At 41.8% G+C, this 19,346-nt stretch overlaps 1 protein-coding gene and 1 long non-coding RNA gene across 4 annotated transcripts in view; one reads left to right on the top strand and one right to left on the bottom strand.

The window, feature by feature from the left end:
• Nucleotides 1–19,346, bottom strand: part of SLC16A2 (solute carrier family 16 member 2) — a 108,476-nt gene that overhangs the window by 4,151 nt on the left and 84,979 nt on the right. The window contains exons 2-5 of one of the 2 annotated variants that reach the window (XM_045839373.1): nt 8,416–8,560; nt 4,907–5,357; nt 3,790–3,933; nt 740–968 (exon numbers count right to left, since the gene is read on the bottom strand). In XM_045839373.1, coding sequence (XP_045695329.1) covers nt 740–968; nt 3,790–3,933; nt 4,907–5,357; nt 8,416–8,560 — 969 coding nt within the window. The remainder of the gene's footprint in view (nt 1–739; nt 969–3,789; nt 3,934–4,906; nt 5,358–8,415; nt 8,561–19,346) is intronic. The other variant, XM_045839374.1, reaches the window with a different exon arrangement.
• The window catches only part of LOC123819075, a 108,637-nt gene that overhangs the window by 5,300 nt on the left and 83,991 nt on the right, over nt 1–19,346 (top strand). For both annotated transcript variants that reach the window (XR_006785773.1, XR_006785772.1), the window contains exon 2: nt 7,044–7,205. This is a non-coding gene — a long non-coding RNA (uncharacterized LOC123819075). The remainder of the gene's footprint in view (nt 1–7,043; nt 7,206–19,346) is intronic.

The following is a 19,346-nucleotide window of genomic DNA, read 5'->3' as shown; positions in this document are numbered from 1 at the left end:
TTTGTGTTCAAGGAATATTTGTTGAGTTAGCCTACTTGGCCAGCCTAGGAAAAGCTAGCCTATAAATTAGTATTTGCAATAAATCTTAAAGAAAGGAAATAAAGTTCTCTTTCCATTGGTTTTCCTTGTTTCCTATGTTTCCTGGGGTACCAACAATGTCCTTCTTGAAGAGTGGAGAGAAAAACCAGAAGTGCTGAAATATAGCAAACCAACACTTTGCCTACTCTTTGTAGGAAGTGAGCCTCATTAGCCCAGTCCTGGGATGAGGTCATAATCAAATCTCTTCCACAGGCTCAGTTCAGAAGCCAGTAGAGGAGGAAGGGGTGTCTCTATGTCTTGATAAAACAGGGCCCACTTTCTCTTCTCTTCCTTCCCAGCTACCTTGCAAATAATCACTTACCTGTGAAGAGAAAGGGGATACTAGATCAATAAAATGGTTAAGAAGGCCAAATCCTTTCTCTCTCCACCCTCTTAGAATCAGCCATGCTGCCCACAATAAAATTCCACTGAAACAGACATACAGCTATGAAAAGACTATTCCCCAAAATGAATCCATGTACATATACTGTGTGCTTAGTCTCTTTCACTAATAGTTGTAATGGGTTTCATGCACTCTGACGAGGTTGCTTAAACAGAGAATAAGAGGAAGGGGAACTTTAATTAGAGGTACTTAGGAGAGCTATTGCCCAGAAAAGACAGGACTCCCACACTCCTACTCCCCCCATAAAATCAGCCTCACCTGCAATGGGGGGCCCAGCAATCATCGGCAGGGCCATCATGCCCAGGAGGTAGCCAATGGCCTGTGAGGCCTGCATTGGGCCCACCAGTTCAAATGCGATTGGGGCCATGATGGTGATAAAGAAGCCATCACACAGGCCTAGGAAGAGGCAGACAACGATGAGGCCCCCGAAGCCCCGGCACAGGGGAATCATCATGGACATCAGGCCCAAGAGCAGGAAGGAGATGACCTAGGGGAGCAAGGCCTGAGGTTGGTCATGTTATGCTTGCCAGTCAAGACCACATAGCAAATAATACTTCCTTTATCAGGGTCTCATTCCTACCATATATAAAATGAGGCAGCAGGGTGACAACAGAGGAAGTAGTTGTACTAAATAGTTACTTAGGCCCCTTCTAAGTCCTACATTAAAGGATTCAAAGTTTTTGAGAGAGCTCCTATTTAACTGTGAGTCTATGTCGTTGCTGTCAGTGGGTTTGTTAGGTTCATCAGTTGGTTTTTAGAAAGGATTAGAAGTGTCCTGGCCATGCCATGTGAGGAAATCTCTTCGCTGGGGGGGACTTTTGAACTTTTCCCAAGCTGTTTTGGGATATTTAGGCAATAAGAACCCAGATACCCCAGCTTCTTCCCTAGGAGATTCATGCATGATATCAACAACCAAGCACAATGCTTTAGCAATATAGCAAGAGTTAATACCATTATATAACACAAAAGACCCCATTAACTGATTTTAATCAGCTTTAATTACTACCCATTTTATCTAGCTGCCCGTTAACATCCTCTATGTGGCCCTGCCAAGGTTTGGAAATTAAAAATCCCTCTTGGAACTGAGAATCAGGCCTGAAGTGAGGCTATTCTGCAGGTTGTCACCATTTCCTTTCCAACAGACTGTCCAAGGGCTTGACACCAGACACATGTACCTGTCTTCTGCAATAGTAGAGACTCTTCAGAACACCTGAAGCTACGTGCATACTCCTTTCATCTCTCAGTCCTGTACTCAGGGAGAAGGGCAGGGGTGGGGAGCAAATTCCTGTGATAGAGTATTTTCAGTAGCTCCAGAGAAAGAAGGTCATCCATTGTCTTGTGCTCATAGCCTGAGACACCAGCAGGATGAGTTTAGACAAGTCACTTTCCCTCTCTGGGCCTTAGTTCCTCATTTATGAAATGAGGGAGTTGGACTCCAAGTTGATTGTTTCAGCTACAACATTCTAAGATTGTTTTATATTATTCTAAGTGGTAAAACTGGGTCAAATAAGAGTGGAAATGGGGAGAGAGTGGTGGGTGGGTAGGGTAAGTGGTCAGCAGAAGCATTGGGCCCTAAGCCTAGTTCTGCTTCTGACTAGCTAATTCTTCTGCTTCCATTGGAACTCACGCTGCTCAATAGAAAGCAAAAGCTGCTTGAGCCCCACCTCTCTCCTAGGGACTGTAGTGAGAAATAAGCTATATGGCTAGGCAAGAGCTACTGCCTCTTCTCAAGATAAAGCCCTGGCCCGGTGCTAGCTTACCCAGATTTTCAGTACCCTGTGGTATCTTGGAGCTGCTGATACTGGCAGGAAAGACACACAGGGGTGGCATGTGGAAGAGGCTGGGAAAGCCACACATAATCTAATGTAAAAATCCACCCAGATAAGGCACTTGCTGATATTTGCACAGGAATTCAAAATTTCATAATTGGTTTATTTCAATCATAGGCTTTTGGTTTGACTTATTATCTCTGGGACTTGGTTCTGCCTTCCAGCACTTAAGGTAAAGTAGAATATGAAAAGAGCATTACATAGGAGTTCAGCTCTGCCACAACTGGCTGTAGGTCTCCCCATGAGTTTACCCATCAGTACAATGAGAGAGTGGACTGGATGAATCATAAGTGTACCCCTAGCTCTGACAAAGCAGATTCACCAATTCTTGAAAACCTAACACAGAATTCAATACAACAGAAAACTTTGTCTAAGGCATCTGAGGGTATTTAGGAAAACCCTTGGGATTGTCAGAAGACAGAGAGATCACTGTTGTGAGTATAGTTAGGCCCCCTTAGCAAATGATTTTAGGGCTTTCTTAGGGGAGTCAGAACTCAAGTACTTCCTGATGGATTATTTGTGATCACATGTGTTCTGGGACAGCCATTGCCCCTCCACAGGGCTTCACACTTGGGCATCTTCTAGTAAACTCAACTGCAGGAGCAATAAGAATGAGCCAGGTCAGAAAGGCAATATTGCTATCAGGTAGACAAAGAGGCAGCTTAAGCAGTCAGTTGTCTGTATTCAAGCCAGACCAGAGTCCAATTCACACAGAAAGTGGCCTGTTGTGTCTTCTGCCCACAATATGAGGCTACTTGTGTCACTATCAGTAGGATTAAAACTTTGCATGGCTATAAGACTTTTCAACTTCCCAAAGCCTGGTCATGCCTATAATTGTTTTAGTCCTCACCTGTAAGTTGAGATAGGAAAAGTGAGAATTATTCTCATTGCACGAATGGCTAAAGTGAGGCCTAGAGAAGGGGAATGGTCTGGCCTTTCCTGATACTTTTTTATGTCAAAGAAGAAGGTGGCATTTAATAGCCAGTGTTTGGTGCCAACTAGCTCTGGAGGTATAAGAGTTTTGAACCTGACCCTGGGCCTACAGAAGAGAGACACCGGGCCACAAGGTGTTACACATGTCCAAAACCCTCCAAAAGAGTGTAGGGTGGCCATGAGATCACACCTCACTGGTGGCAGCATCTAACTGCTGGTCTCACTTTTCCTCTTTCAGGTGGGAGAGCCATTATTAACAAAAACTTTCTTTGAAAATGTTCTACAGGTTCCATTCAGACTATTCTCACTGGATCCTCACTCCATCTTGATGAAAGGGGCAGAACAAGAATGATTATATTCATTTGAAAGCAAGGCAAACTGAGGCTCAGAGAATTAATTGACTTTCCCATATTGCATAAGCTGGTGTCCAAGCTGAGGCCCAAGGTACAACAATGACACGACCTACCATTCTATCCTAAAAAGTGGGCACGAAGTAGCATCTGTGGCAGTATTTTTCCCCACAGTGGACAGGGTGGTCACACTCACCTGCAAGTAGATCTTCTTAAGTCCAGGAATGGAGTCACTGACACGGCCTGACACAAGACGCCCGAGGCCTGAGGTAGCCCCAATACACACCAAGAGCACCCAGGTCTGCTTGATTTCCAAGAACTCCTCTTCCACATACTTCATCTGAAAAGCATAGCATCAGAACCCCCAGGACAAGAGAAAGAAGAGGAGCTGACTGATTAACTGTTGGCATATCCAGAACCCTCTACTGCTTACTTGTCTGGACTATGATAAGAACTACTTTTCTTGTAGCCCTAGCTCTGAAACAAACTCCCTGGCTGCTTCTAAGTGCTTAAAAGGCTGCATATTCCCTGGTTCTCTATATTCTGGGCTATTGAACACAGCTGAGGTGAATGGGTATCTCCAAGCCCCTTCCAAGGTCTTGCAGGACAAAATACAGCCTTAACAACTGAGAAAAATCCAGTGGTTCCCCCACAATCTCCCCATTCCCTGACCCATAACTGACAGACTGGGGAAACAGCAGATCACCAGTGGAGAAGGACCCACCAACTTTCAGGTACATTTCTAAAAGTGTGTTTTAAGAAACATGAGGTCTATGGAAGATAACAAGAGTACAACTGACAGTTCTAGTCAAAAGTTGGGTGGATGCTGGCTAAACAAAACTGAAGGATTTGTTTACTGCAGTATTTTTTGGTACCTTTAAAAGATTGCTACATAATATGAAGCTAAAGAGATCTAATATATGTTTTTGCCTAAACAAAATCATTTGACCGCAAAGACCAGCATTCCATAGAACACACTTTTAGACAACCCGATACTTGGGTCATTCTGGGCTAGTCTCCTCCACCCCAGTGATGCTTATCTTCTCCTGAAAATCTATCCATCTAGTCTTATCAGTGGGATAAAATTCAGGCATGGGCTTTTTCCTAAGGAACTCCCCTTATTTCCCACTGAAGTCTTCCCTCAACCTGTCCTCTTTCCCACTCTGAGTCTCTCCAACTACTGTTTGTCTGTTTTTCCAAAGGTCTCACTTTTGCCCTTTCAATATCCTCCACCCCTACCCTCTTGCACTTTAGGCAGGTTAATGGAAGATTCTTGGGACCAGGTTGGATGGGCCCATCCTCGTATTCCTCACCAGGTGTACATAGGGAACGAAGTAGCCAAGGGCAGCAGCAGCAATCCCAAAGGCCCAGATGCGGTAGGTACGTTGGCGAAACACTCGCATGTTGAAATACTTCCTGAGTTGAGCCAGAAAGCGTTGGCACACGGTATGGACACCTCTCTTGCTTGGGGTGTCCTGGGAGCTGGGCAGGAGGGGCCGGTAGGTGAGTGAAAGCAGTGTAAGGATAAACATGAAGGTACTCAGCACCTGGAAGGTTTGGGCCAGCTTTATCTTAGTCCCCAGCGTCTTGATGAGAAGGGGGAAGGATATGGAGAAGATGCTACTCCCAGCAGACACTACACCATTGGCCAGACCCAGGCGGCGTTGGAAGTAGTGGCCCAGGATGACGAGAGATGGCTGAAAGGCGAAGGAACAGCCACAACCAAAGAGAATCCCATAGGTGAAGTAACGTAGGCTCAATGAGCTGTGGGAGAGACACCAAGAGCTATCCTCAGCAGTCTTACCAGAAAATGTACCTGCCCTTTTCCCTTCACCCTCCTGAAACCTTCATGCCCCCCATCATTAACCCACAACCCCACTTACCACTGACCCTCAAAACAGACAAGGAAAAGAACCTTCTGATCCCTATTTTGCAGATGGGGAGACAAGCTCAAAGAAGTAATTTACCCAAGATAGCATAACTGAATCAACAAAGTTTGTACTTGACTCCAGATCTGTGTGACTCTATTTTAAGTCATAGCATCCAATCAGAGATGATTGTTCAAAACAAAGTCAGAACCAGCCTATTCAAAGGCTGGATGAGGGGCCACAAGGAACAAGTCAGTGCTTTAGAGAGAACAGTTTCACCTATTGCTCACCTAGGCAGCATGGGCTGGCTGGTAGCCAAAGCTTTATCCCAAGTAACAACAAACACCTGCAAGGAGCCAAGATCCTGGAAGGATGAGACCTTCCATAGGACTCTTCAGTATCTTTCTCCATGTTCAGAGTTCTTAATATTTCAGAGAATGTCTGGTAGTCTCCTGAGAGATAGCCCATCCTCAACCTACCCAAAGTCTGAATATCTCAGCATAACCTAGCTGCTTGATGGGAAATGGAGCCTCAAAAAAGTTATGGGTCTCACAAGGTAACACAGGTTCTGGCTTAAAATTCTTAAGCCTGCAGGGGTCATAATCCTCTGTAACAGAAGGCAAAGTGGTCAGCAGGGAAAAGGCCATGTAAAGGCTAGCTTGGCCAGCCATCTGCACCCCAAAAATATTGTCACAACCTAGTGAGGAATTTTATTTTCTTTTTGAAGCCTCCACATATTTTGCAATAGTTTTTATCTGACAACTTAATTATCTACTAGTCTCCATGGTCAGGCAGTTTCTCCCCATAGATAGAGCCAATCCTCACAGTAAAAGGACTAGACCTATGCTGAGGGATGATATGGTGATTGCATGCATGATTCCAACCACAGCAATCATTACTATTGCTTTCCATCTGTTTGTATTCACTGAATATGAGCAAGGGCTCTGGTTTCAAAAGGGTTATCTCCACTTGGAACACATAGCTAAGCCAACTACTCCTCTTCCACCAGATTCCTTGGGGCCTGCTCCCCTGAGATTCTAGGGACTCAATGGGATGGCATGGGCAAAAGATTTTGTCTACAGGACAGGAGTTAGATCAGCAGAGTGAGGGCTGGTGAGGGCAAAGCATGAGGTTCTGTCCAGGGTGTTATGTGGTAGGTCTATTTCTAGCTGCACCCTAAGACAGGAGGCCCCTGAACAGGCTTACAAGTCCTCCCAAGCCCTGCCTGCATTCTGTTCCACATCATACCATCCAAAGGAATTCAGAGCCCTGATTCAAAGAACAGGAAGAATGACTTAGAACCCCAGGCACAAGCAGAACCATTTTTCCACTGAGTGTGAAGCCACCCAGAAAATTTCTCAGCTTTGAAGATGTTGTTATAGAAAAGGCAAAGGGGTTGAGCGAGGAGCTTAGGGGCCTGGAGAACAGAATGCCTACTCCAATGTGCCTAAAGACGAGTGCCAGAAGAAAACATGCCTGATCTTCTTCCCTTTCTGTAACAGCTCATGTGGATTGCAAGGGAAATGGGATCCGTATGTTGCTAATTTGTTTACACTTTGCTATTCTTATCCTTAAAAACCAGACCTCTGCTCTGTAGTGCCGAGACTGGAGCTGCTTCTGAGGCCTAGCTCCTTCCCACAAGGAGCCAGACTGACCAGCTTGCTGAGGATGAATGAGACCAACCACTGGAGAGGTTCCGAAAGGGTTTGGAGCTGCTTCCCTGGGAGGACTGAGCAGGTTCCAGGTAGGACATGGTTTTCCTCTCCTCTGACTTAGGTGGGACTGACTCAAGAAAACATGGCAGGATAGATCTAAGCTTTGCTGGAGGGTAGTCTGGGCAGGCAGAAATACTTAAGTCATAAAGAAATCTGGCTCATCCTCAAAGGGCCCAATTGTGGCAGAATACCATTTATCATTCTGATGTGAGTGGAATGTTAGACCTAGAGAGCATAACCATGGCCCTACTCTGGGGAACAAAGCTCAGAATGTAAATCTCTGATGAATTAACTGTATCTCCAGGCCAGCATTTTCCTACACCAGCCCAGGCAGATTGGAAGTAGGAGGTACCATAACTTCCAAAGTTGTCTTTGGCAGAAAGTCAACAGAATCCCCTATTTCTCAGTTTGTAGTGGAGGGTTTTTTCACTTCTCGCCTCAACCACAGACATGCTTCTTCAGGGCTGGCAGAAAGAAAGCAGAAAATGAACCTGTAGCTTGCCTGGCACCACTAAGTTCTGCCAGTGCAACCAACAGGACCAGAGTTTGACTTTAGCTTAGGCCTGGTTGGGTAGCTCAGTGCTAGATTTGTACCTCAATTGGGATGCTGCTAAATATCCGTTCTCATGCCCAAGATACGAATCTTTATCCATCTCAAACTAACCATGCACTGGCAGCCAGAAACATCCTGAAAGGGGCCAGAAATGCTAAACAGCTTGGGGCTCAGCTGACCACTTTTTCAGCATAAGATTCCCTCAGGAATACTGTAATGGTAGGTGTCCACATGAGTTTGCTCTAAAAGCTCATTACTAAGAAGGCAGATGAGGTCATAAGATGTGTGGTACATTGAAGGGGAATAAAATGGCAGAGCTGGAAGAGACCCAAAAAGACCATCTGGCCTAATCCCCTCATGTTAGAGATATAGAAATTGAGGCCCAGAAAGGGGAATGGTACTCATCAATTGTTCCATATCCATTCAGTGGCCAAAACTGGACATGGGCCCAGCTGTATAAACTCCCAAACTTAGAATCCTCCTACCACTTTGGAACTCTTGTGTCTTCTTTGGGGATATTCCCTACCAATGGGCACTGGGGACCCTACCTAGATGAGTCCCATTGGACAATGAGTATCCTGCATGAAAAGGGCCACAGAAGATTCTACAAGGAGAAGAGTGTCCCTAGTTAAGTCCAGAAAGAGGCCAACCCTCAGGCTTAGGCATCCACCAACTCCTAGCCTTACCTGGTGAAGGAGCTGGTATGGAGGCCGATGAAAGCGACAGCAGCACCTGCAGTTGCTGTGATTCGGCAGCCCAAACGATCAGTAAATATACTCACAATGGGAGAACAGAAGAAGATCATGCCCATTGAGAGGGCTCCTACCCATGCTGCAGAGAAAACAAGCACAAAGATACCTTAGCTTAATGTGGTATCTGGTGGTATGACTGGTATCTCAATTCTTTTTCTCTGGCCTTTTACAGGGGCATTGCATTGGCCTGCGCTACCAGCCAGCTACTCCCTAGTGGCCAGAGAGCTTGGGCAATTTTCAAAGTACTTGTAGCAGGGCAATGTGAGAATGAAGAGTCTAGTTTATAAACACATCCAGAACTTAAAAACTGAGGCAGGGGGGCTTTAAAGATCAAGCAAATAATGAAGCCTAACTAGTTACCATGCAGCTATACATTTCTCAGCCTCTTTGGCTGTTTAACAAATCCATGTGACTGAACTCTAACCAACAGAATGTGGTTAAGTAATAAACACTACTTCCAAGCCTGGACCATAAAAATGTCTCATCGGGTTTCTGTGTTCTGATGGGCTACAAATGCAGAGTGACCTTGGAAGCAATGTATTAAGACTAGCAGAACTGGTATCAGTTCTGCCATCAGTTCTATCTGGGTCCCTGAATAACTACATTAAGCAAAGTTCCCCTTCCTTCTCCAATATGGAATCCCTGTTATGAATGATACATAAGAAACAGAGAAATATTTTGTCCTTTAAGCCATCAATTTTTTTAATTGTTGTATCCACTTAAAAAATTTTTTTATTGAATTTATTGGGTTGACAGTTAATAAAATTATATAGGTTTCAGGTGTACAACTCTATAATACATCATCTGTATATTGTATTGTGTGTTCACCACCCCAAGTCAAATCTTCCATCACCATTTATCCCCCCCCTTACCCTCGTCTACCTCCCCTAATCCCCTTTCCCTCTGGTAATCACCATACTGTTGTCTGTGTCTATGAGATTTTTTCTTTACTTAATCCCTTCACCTTTTTTACCCAGTCCTCCAACTCCCCACCCCTCTCACAACTGCCAGTCTGTTCTCTGTATCTGAGTCTGTTTCTATATTGTGTGCTTGTTTATTTTGTTCATTAGATTCCATATATAAGTGAGATTACATGGTATATGTCTTCCTCTGGTTTATTTCACTGAGCATAATACTCTCCAGGTCCATCCATGCTGTGATAAAGGATAAAATTTCCTTCTCTTTTACAGCTGAGTAGTATCCCACTGTGTAAAACATACCACAGCTTTTTAATCAACTCAATTTTTGAAGGCCATTTGTTATAGCAGTTAAACCAACAGGAACTAAAACAAAGATATCCTTCCACTACCATTTTATTGGTAAATAAGCAGGTCCAGAAATGTGAAGGAACTTATCAAAGATCATGCATCAAGTAAGTGGCAGAGCTGGGACTCAAATCTAACTGTCCTTATTCCTAGTTCAAAATAATTGTATTATTTTATATCTTCCATTGGGATGTATAAAGTTTCCCATCATTGGAGGTGTGCAAGCAGAAGCTAGATATAAAACAAGGGATTCAAGCATTGGGGTCATATTTAGACTAGTCTACATGTTGGGCCCTTTCAGGAATGCTAAACCAGATCTATAGCCTTAAGCACTCAGCTACTTGGCTTCAGAACCAAGAAGCATGGACATTAAGCCTTCAAGAGCTAAGGTGAGGCTCATCTTAAAGATGCTAAGACTAAGGAGCAAGGAAGGTCACAAACACAATACAGGTTCAGGAGCAACCCAAAGATTTCTAAAGACACTGTATAAGAGGGTCATGTGACCATTATGTCGAAGTTTTTCATCAGAGCCCATGCTGGGCAAATCCCTGGCTCCAAACTTGAATAAGAAGAGTTTATTCTATTTTAAAAGGCTGTTAAGTGTCTGTAACAAAGTTCACTAGAGAGAAAAAAAATGTCCTTTTAGTTAACATTCTTCTAGCCTAAGTTTCTCCTTGTTCAGCCCTCAGAAAGAAAGCCCAAGGATTTTTGTTTGTTTGTTTGAAGGCTGTTATCATGTTTCATCTTGGGCCTCTCTTTTCTAGGTTAAATAATCATGGTTCCATTAACTTTTCTTCTTATCCTTAATTTCTAACTCTGTTATTACTTTCAGACTTCTCCTCTGAACACATTCCAAGTCTTCATCATTATCAAAAACATCATTGAGTATCATCTGAGCAGAGCACCAGGCCAGCTTCTGGCTTTCATCAATTGTGGAGGCCCAGGTGGGCCAGAGAAGGGCAGTCTGAGTGAGGTCAGGGCTAGCTGACTGCCTTTGTCTCTTACTTCAGTGCCTAATAGGTTTTTCAGATCCCCACTGGGAAATTTTTAGTTGCTGGGGTGCCATCTTGAGCCCTAGCTGCCTAGGTCTTAAAGTGCTGGCCTGGGACAGCAGAGAAACCTAAACTCTCATCACAGGTTTACCTGCTACCTTGTAAGTTCCCCTCTTATCTCTGAGACCTTGGGCAAGTCACACAGCCCTTCTCTAATCCTCAGTTTATCATCTGTAAAATGGGAATTAAAATTCCTGATGTGCCTTCCTCAAAGATTTTGTTAATGAGATCAGATGTAGTGATATGTGTTAGAGAGCTTTATAAGTACTAATAGTCACATCATATTAAAAATTAATACAAATGGTTCATAGACTTAAATGTAAAACTTAAAACTAAAAACTTCTAGAAGAAAGTGTAGGAGAAATCTTTCTAAACTTTAGTTAGTCAAAAATTTCACAGATATTTCACAAAAGTGAGATTCATGAAAGGAAAAAATCGATACATTAGACTTAAAATTTTGAAACTTATGCTTTTTGAAAAATACTGTTATGAAAATGAAAAGGCAAGCCACAGGCTGGGAAAAATATTTACCACACACACATCTGATAAAAGATTGGTATTCAGAATCCAAGTGTGAGTTCTCTCACAACTCAATAAGAAGAAAACAATGCAATTTAAAACATGGGCAAAAGATCTGAACAGACATTTACACACACACACAATATAAATGGTAATTAAGCATATGAAAAGGTGTTCAATATCATTAATAATTCAAGAAATGTAAATTAATATTACAATGGGATACACTCTACAACCCACTAAAAAAAGCTTTTTAAAAATGGCAATGCCTAATACTAATTAGGATATAGAAGAACTGGAAATCTCATACTCTACTGATGAAAATGCAAGATAGCCAAGTGCTGGAAGCAACCTAAGTGCCCATCAGTAAATGAATGAATCAAAAAACTATGGTACATTTACACGATGGAATTCTATGCAGCAGAAAGAAAAAAGGAGCTCTTACCCTTCACTACAGCATAGATAGAACTGGAGAGTATTATGCTAAATGAAATAAGCCAGGCAGCAAAAGACAAATACCATATGATCTCACCAATAAGTGGAACCTAATCAACAAAACAAACAAGCAAGCAAAATATAACCAGAGACATTGAAATGAAGAACAAACTGACAGTAACCAGAGGGGAGTGGGGAGGGAATAATAGAGGTAAAGGGGGAAGGGTTTTCAGGAGCACATATAAAGGACACATGGACAAAACCAATAGGGGGTAGGAGCAAGGGTGGGAAGTAGGGATGGCTGGGGTGGGGGAGGGAGTGGTGGGTGGAAAATGGAGACAACTGTACTTGAACAACAATTAAATAAAAGTTAAAAAAAAAGTAAAATAGTATACCTACTTTGGTTAACAGTTCAGTGGCTTCTTATAAAGCTAAACATACAGCCCTGGCTATTGTGGCTTGAAGGGTTGCCAGTTCGATTCCCAGTCAGGGCATATGCCTGGGTTGAGGGCCAGATTCTCAGCTGAGAAGGGTGTAAAGTCTGTGTTTAGATTCTTTTTTTTTTTTTTGCATGGAGATGAGATGTCCAGTTGTCCCAGCACCACTTCTTGAAAAACAAACAAACAAACAAAAACAAACAAAAAAACCCCCACCATCTTTGCTCCACTGTATTGCTTCTGCTTCTTTGTCAAAGTTCACCTGGCTATGTATATGTGAGTCTATCCAGGGTTTCTAATCTGTTTCATTGATCTATTTGTCTGTTTTTAAATCAATAATACACTGTCTTGAATATTGTAGCTTTATAGTAATAAAGTCATGAAGTCAGATAATGACCGTCCTTCGATTTTGTTCATTTCCTCCAATATTATGTCAGCTATTTGGGGTCTTTTGCCTCTCCATGTAAACTTTAAAATCAGTTTGTTGATATCCACAAAATAACTTGCTGGGATTTTTATTAAGATTGCATTGAATCTATAGAGCAAGTTGAGAAGAACTGATATCCTGACAATACTGAGTCTCCATATGGATGAACATGGAATATCTCTCCATTTATTTAGTTTTTTGATATTGTTCATCAGAGTTTTGTAGTCTTACTCATATAGATTTTGTACATATTGTTAGATTTATGCCTAAGTATTTCATTTTGGGGAATGCTAGTATAAGTTGTATTTACAATTTAATTTCAAATTCCACTTGGTTATTGCTGGTATATAGGAAAGTGATTGATTTTTCCAGGAGTTTTTTTGGTTGATATTTTCAGATTTTCTACATAAATGATCATGTCATCTACAAAGACAGTTTTATTTCTTCCTTCCTAATTTGTCTACCTGTTATCTCCTTTTCTTGTATTGTATTAGCTAGAACTTCCATTGTGATGTTGGAAAGGAGTGGTGACAGGGAATATCCTTGCATATACTTGATCTTGGTGGGAAAGCTGCTTGTTTCTCACCATTAAGTATGATATTAGTATTAGGTTCTTAGTATAGATTTTTAAAAACTAACCTATTAAGTTTTTACCTTTTAAAATTTGAAATAATTATAGATTCACAGGAAATAGTCAAGAAAATTCAGAGAGATCCCATGAACCCATCACCCAGTTTCCCCCAATGGTTACATCTTATGTAATTATGCTACAATAGCAAAACCTTGAAACTGACATAGGTACAATATATGTATTAAATTCTATATCATTTTATCATGTGTAGATTCATGTAACCACCACCACCACAATCAAGATACAAAACTATTCTATTACTACAAAAATCTATTTTGTCCTACTCCTTCATAGTCACATCCAATCTACTCTTCCACCATCCCTAACTTCTGGCAATCACATATGTTTCACATCTCTATATTATTTCAAAAAAGTTATGTAAGTGGAGTCATATAGTATGTGACCTTTCCAAATTGGCTTTTTCACTCAGAATAATTCCCTAGAGATACATATTTAAAGTGAGTTTCTTGCAAACAGCATATAGCTTGGGCATCTCTTTCAAAAGTTTCTGTCTATGCTGCCGATCTCTGTCTTTTAAATATTTGAAAAATGCTTCAATTAGAGTTGACATTTAATATTAGTTGCAGGTGTACAGTACACTGCTTAGACATTTATGTAACTTATAAAGTGACCCCCTCCAATAAGTCTTCCACCAACCTAACACCATATTTCTTTATTAAAATATTACTGACTAGCCCTGACTGTGTGGCGCAGTTGGCTGGGTGTTGTCCTGCAAAGTGAAAAGTTGCTGGATCATTTCACAGTCAGGGCACATGCGTGGGTTGCAGATTCAGTCCCCAGTCGGGGTGCATGTGAGAGCAACCAATCCATGTTTCTCTCTCATATCAATGTTTCTCTCCCCATCTTTCTCCCTCCCTTCCCCTCTCTCTAAAAGTAATAAAATAAAATCTTTATAAAATATTACTGACTATATTCCCTATACTGTATTTTACAACTCCATGACTATTTTGTAACTATCAATTTGGGTTTTGGGTTTTTTTTTTTAACTTGGAGTTTTTATTGTATTTTTTCCACTACCATTTAGTTCCCTTATACTCCCCTCTCCCCCCACAATCACCACACTGTTGTCCGTGTCCATGACTCCTTCTTTCTTTTTGCTCAATCCCTCCACCCCCTAACCTCTCCTGTTAGCTGTCATCCTGCACTCCATCTATGACTCTGTCTCTATTTTGCTTGTTACTTAATTCAGATTGTTCATTAGATTCCACATACAAGTGAAATCATATGGTATTTCTCTTCCTCTGATGGGCTTATTTCCCTTAGCATAATGCTCCCCAGGTCCATCCATACTATTGCAAAGGGTAAAGTTTTCTTCTTTTTTATGCTTGAGTAGTATTCCATTGTGTAAATGTCCCACAGTTGTTTTATCTACACATCTACTGGTGGACACTTGGGCTGCTTCCATATCTTGGCTATTATAAATAATGCTGCAATGAACAAAGAGGTGCTTATGTTCTTTTGAATTAGTGTTTCTGGTTTCTTCAGATGTAATTATCAATTTGCACTTCTTAATCCCTTCACATTTTTCACCTAGCACCCAACACCCTTCCCGTCTGATAATCATCAGTTTGTCCTCTCTATGAGTTTGTTTTCTTTTTTCAAGATTTTATTTCTTTTTAGAGAGAGGGGAAGGAAGGGAGAAAGAGAGGGAGAGAAACACTGATGTGTGAGAAACACGTCAATCTGTTGCCTCTAATTCACCCCCAACTGGGGATCTGGCCTGCAACCCAGGCATGTGCCCTGACCAGGAATCAAACTGGCAACACTTTTGTTCACAGGCTGGCACTCAACCCACTGAGCCACACCAGCCAGGGCTGTTTTCCTTGTTTATTTATTTTGTTTTTTAATTCCACATATAAGAGAAATCATATGGTATTTATCTTTCTCTGTCTGACTTATTTCATTGGTATAATACTGTCTAGATCCATCCATTTTATCACAAATGGTAAGATTTCATTCTGTTTATGGCTGAGTAATATTCCATTACACACACATACACACGCCCCACATCTTTATCCCTTCATCTTTTGGTTAGAGAATTTAATCTATTTACATTTAAAATAATTATTGATAGGTATGTAGTTATTGCCATTTTATTAATTGTTACCTGTTTGCTTTTGTCATTCTTCTCGATCTCTTTCTCATTCTCTTCCTCAATTCTATGTTGATGACATTCTATACTATTGTGTTTGGATTCCTTTCTCTTTATTTCTTGAATAGCATTGTAGATTTTTGGTTTGTGGTTACCATGTGCTTCATATATACCAAGCTATGTTTGTAATGGTTTATTTTAAGTTGATGGTCACTTAAGTTCAAACACATTCTTTTTTTTAAAGTATATATTTTTGATTATGCTATTACAGTTGTCCCAATCCCCCCCCCCTTCATCCCCCTACTCCCTGCACCATCCCCCTCACCCTCCTCCACAGTTTATGTTCATGGATGGTACATATAAGTTCTTTGGCTTCTCCATTACCTATACTACTCTTAACTTCCCCCTGTCTATTTTGTACCTACCATTTATGCTTCTTATTCCTTGTACTCCCCCCCCCATTCTCCCCTCCCCACTGATAACCCTCCAGGTGATCTCCATTTCTGTGATTCTGTTCCTGTTCATGTTGTTTGCATAGTTCTTGTTTCTTAGGTTCACTTTTTGATAGTTGTGAGTTTGTTGTAATTTTACTGTTCATAGTTTTGATCATCTTTGTTTTCTTAGATAAGTCCCTTTAACATTTTATATAATAATGGCTTGCTGGTGATGAACTCCTTTAACTTGACTTTATCTGAGGAGCACTTTATCTGCCCTTCCATTCTAAATGATAGCTTTGCTGGATAGAGTCATCATGGATGTAGGTCCTTGCCTTTCATGACTTGGAATACTTCTTTCCAGCCCCTTCTTGCCTGTAAGGTTTCTTTTGAGAACTCAGCTGACAGTCCTATGGGAACTCCTTTGTAGGTAACTCCTTTTCTCTTGCTGCTTTTAAGATTCTCTCCTTATTTTTAATCTTGGGTAATGCAATTGTATTGTGCCTTGGTTTGTGCTTCTTTGGGTCCAACTTTTGTGGTACTCTTTGGGCTTCCTGGACTTCCTGGAAGTCTATTTCCTTCACCCGATTGGGGAAGTTTTCCTTCATTATTTGTTCAAATAAGTTTTCAATATCTTGCTCTTCCTCTTCTCCTTCTGGCATTCCCATGATTTGGATGTTGGAATGTTTAAAGTTGTTCCAGAGGTTCCTAAGCCTCTCCTCAGTTTTTTGCACTAATTTCTTCATTCTGTTCCAATTGGATGCTTATTTTTTTCCCTTTGTTCCAAATTGTTGATCTGAGTCCTGGTTTCCTTCCTTTCACTGTTGGTTCCCTGTATATTTGGCTTTATTTCACTTTGTGTAGCCTTCGGTTCTTCCTTCATTTTGTAACCAAGCTCAAACAATTTTGTGAGCATCCTGATTACCATAGTTTTGAACTGTGCATCTGATAGGTTGGCTATCTCTTCATCACTTAGTTGTATTTTTTCTGGAGCTTTGATCTGTTCTTTCATTTGGGCCATCTAGTTTTTTGTCTTGGTGTGCCTGCTACGTAGTAAGGGGCGGAGCCTTAGGTATTCACCAGGGCAGCACAACTCATGTCACTGCCTTGTGACACTGTATGAGGGGGAGGGGTCTGAGAGGGAACAATGGTGCTTGCTCCAATCTCTGCCGGATTTCAGTCACTTACCCCACTACTGACAGGCAAAGTGGGCCCTTCTGGTGCTGATTCCTGGGTGGATGGACTTGTGTATATTCTAGGACCCTGTGGGTCTCTCCAACGAAGTCTCTGGTGAGGCTGGGAGTTTCTCCCACTGCTGCCTCAACCCCCACCAGTGTTTTCAATCAGTGGTTTGAGGCTTTATTTCCCCAAGCTGGGACCCCAGGTTGTAAGGTCTGTCTCACTCCCCAATTGTTTCTCCCGATTTATCTGAACGTGAATGTGGGACTGCAGGCTCCACCAGCTGCTGCCTCGCTGGCTCCACCAGCTGCTGCCTTGGTGGCCAGCTGCAGCATTGCCTACCCAGCTCCACAATCCACCACCTCTCTGGGTTCTCCAGATGCCCCCTTGCCCACCCCAGTCCTCCACCACCGCTTTGCCTTGAGGTTTCTCTGCCTGGTCTATCTCCGCCCCTCCTACAGGTCTGGATGAATGTGTCTTCTTTAACTTCTTGGTTGTCAGACTTCTATACAGTTCAGTTTTCTGGCAGTTTTGTTGGTTTTTTGTTTTTAAATTGTTGTTGTCCTTCTGGTTGTGTGAGGAGGCACAGTGTATCTATCTACGCCTCCATCTTGGTTGGAAGTTTCATCATTATTTTTTACTTATTTTGTGTATGTGTTTGTGTGTATCCCTTAATTTACTGTTGTAATTTGACATGATATTCCTACTTTTTGCCCTTTAACCTTTATACTAGCTCTAGTGTTAGTTGATCCAATGATTTTATTATGTGTTTGCCTTTGCCAGTGAGAATTTTTTCATTGCAATATCTTCATATTAATAATTTTAATTTCTTCTTAAAGAAGTCCTTTTAACATTTCTTGTAATGCTGCTTTGGTGGTGGTGAATTCCTTGAGTTTTTTCTTGTCTGGGAATGTCTTTACATGTCCCTTAATTCTAAATGATAGCTTTGTTGGATAATCTTGGTTTTAGTTTCTTCCTTTCATTACTTTGAATATTTCAGGCTATCACCTTCTGGCTTGCCAGCCTAAGGGTCAACCAGACCCACAGTTTTTAGCAGACTCCTGTGTCTCCCTGGTGGATGGAATCCCTGATGATCTTTACAGCCTGATGTTATGAGAGCTCCTCCTCCTAGCCCTGGTGTTGTGTGTTATGGAGCCCAGGAGGGTGTTGAAACCCCTCACTCTTTGGGGAGGACCTTTGCGGTTGGGATATTTCTCTCCATTTTCAACTACTCCATGGAACCCACCTGTTTTTGCATCTCTGTCCTTCCTGCCAGTCTCAATGTATCTTCTTCTATAAAGCCTTAATTATAACACTTCTGTTCAGTTAGCCTTCAGTTGGTTACTAGGTTGATTGTTCTATAATTTAGTTGTAACTCTGTTTTGATCCTGGGAGGAGGTGAGTTTAACTTCTACTTGCTCCTTGGCATATATTTCTTTCTCTTTTATTTTTGAAAGTTATTATTATTATTTTATATTTATTGTCTCCATTTTCCCACCACCACTTTCCACCACCACCCCCACCTCCCACCCTCAATCCTACCCCCCCCCTTTGGCTTTGTCCATGGGTCCTTTATACATGTTCCTTGATGACCCTTCCCCTTCTTTCCCCCATTATTTCCCTCCCCCCTCCCCTCTGGTCACTGTCAGTTTGTTCTTTATTTCATTTTCTCTGGTTATATTTTGCTTGCTTGTTTGTTTTGTTAATTAGGTTCAACTTATAGTTGAGATCATATGGTATTTGTCTTTCAACACCTGGCTCACTTCACTTAGCATAATGCTCTCCAGTTCCATCCATGCTGTCATGAAGGGTAGGAGGTCCCTCTTTCCTTTGGTGGAGTAGTATTCTACTGTGTAAATGTACCATGGTTTTTTGATCCACTCATTTACTGATGGGCACCTAGGCTGCTTCCAGCACTTGGCTATTATAAATAACACTGCCATAAACATTGGGGTGCATAGGCTCTTCTGAATTGGTGTTTTAGGGTTCTTAGGGTATAATCTCAGTAGTGAAATTGCTGGGTCGAAAGGCAGTTCCAGCCCTGGCTGGTGTAGCTCAGTGGACTGAGCTAGGGCCTGAAAACCAAAGGGTCACTATTTGATTACCAGTCAGGGGACATGCCTGGGTTGCAGGCCAGGTCCCCAGTAGGGGGCATGCGAGAGGCAGCTACACATTGATGTTTCTCTACCTCTCTCCTTCCCTTCCCCTCTAAAAATAAATAAATAAAATCTTTTTTTAAGGCATTTTTAGTTTTTTGTTTTCTGAAGAAATTCCATACTGTTTTCCACAGTGGCTGCACCAGTCTGCATTCCCACAAACAGTGCACTGGGGTTCCCTTTTCTCCACAACCTTGTCAGCACTTGTTGTTTGTTG

Source organism: Phyllostomus hastatus, unplaced genomic scaffold, assembly GCF_019186645.2.
Source record: "Phyllostomus hastatus isolate PE091 unplaced genomic scaffold, TTU_PhHast_1.1 phas_contig_30, whole genome shotgun sequence".
In the NCBI taxonomy this organism is placed as follows: Eukaryota; Metazoa; Chordata; class Mammalia; order Chiroptera; family Phyllostomidae; genus Phyllostomus; species Phyllostomus hastatus.
This window is presented reverse-complemented; position numbering and strand designations above follow the sequence as displayed.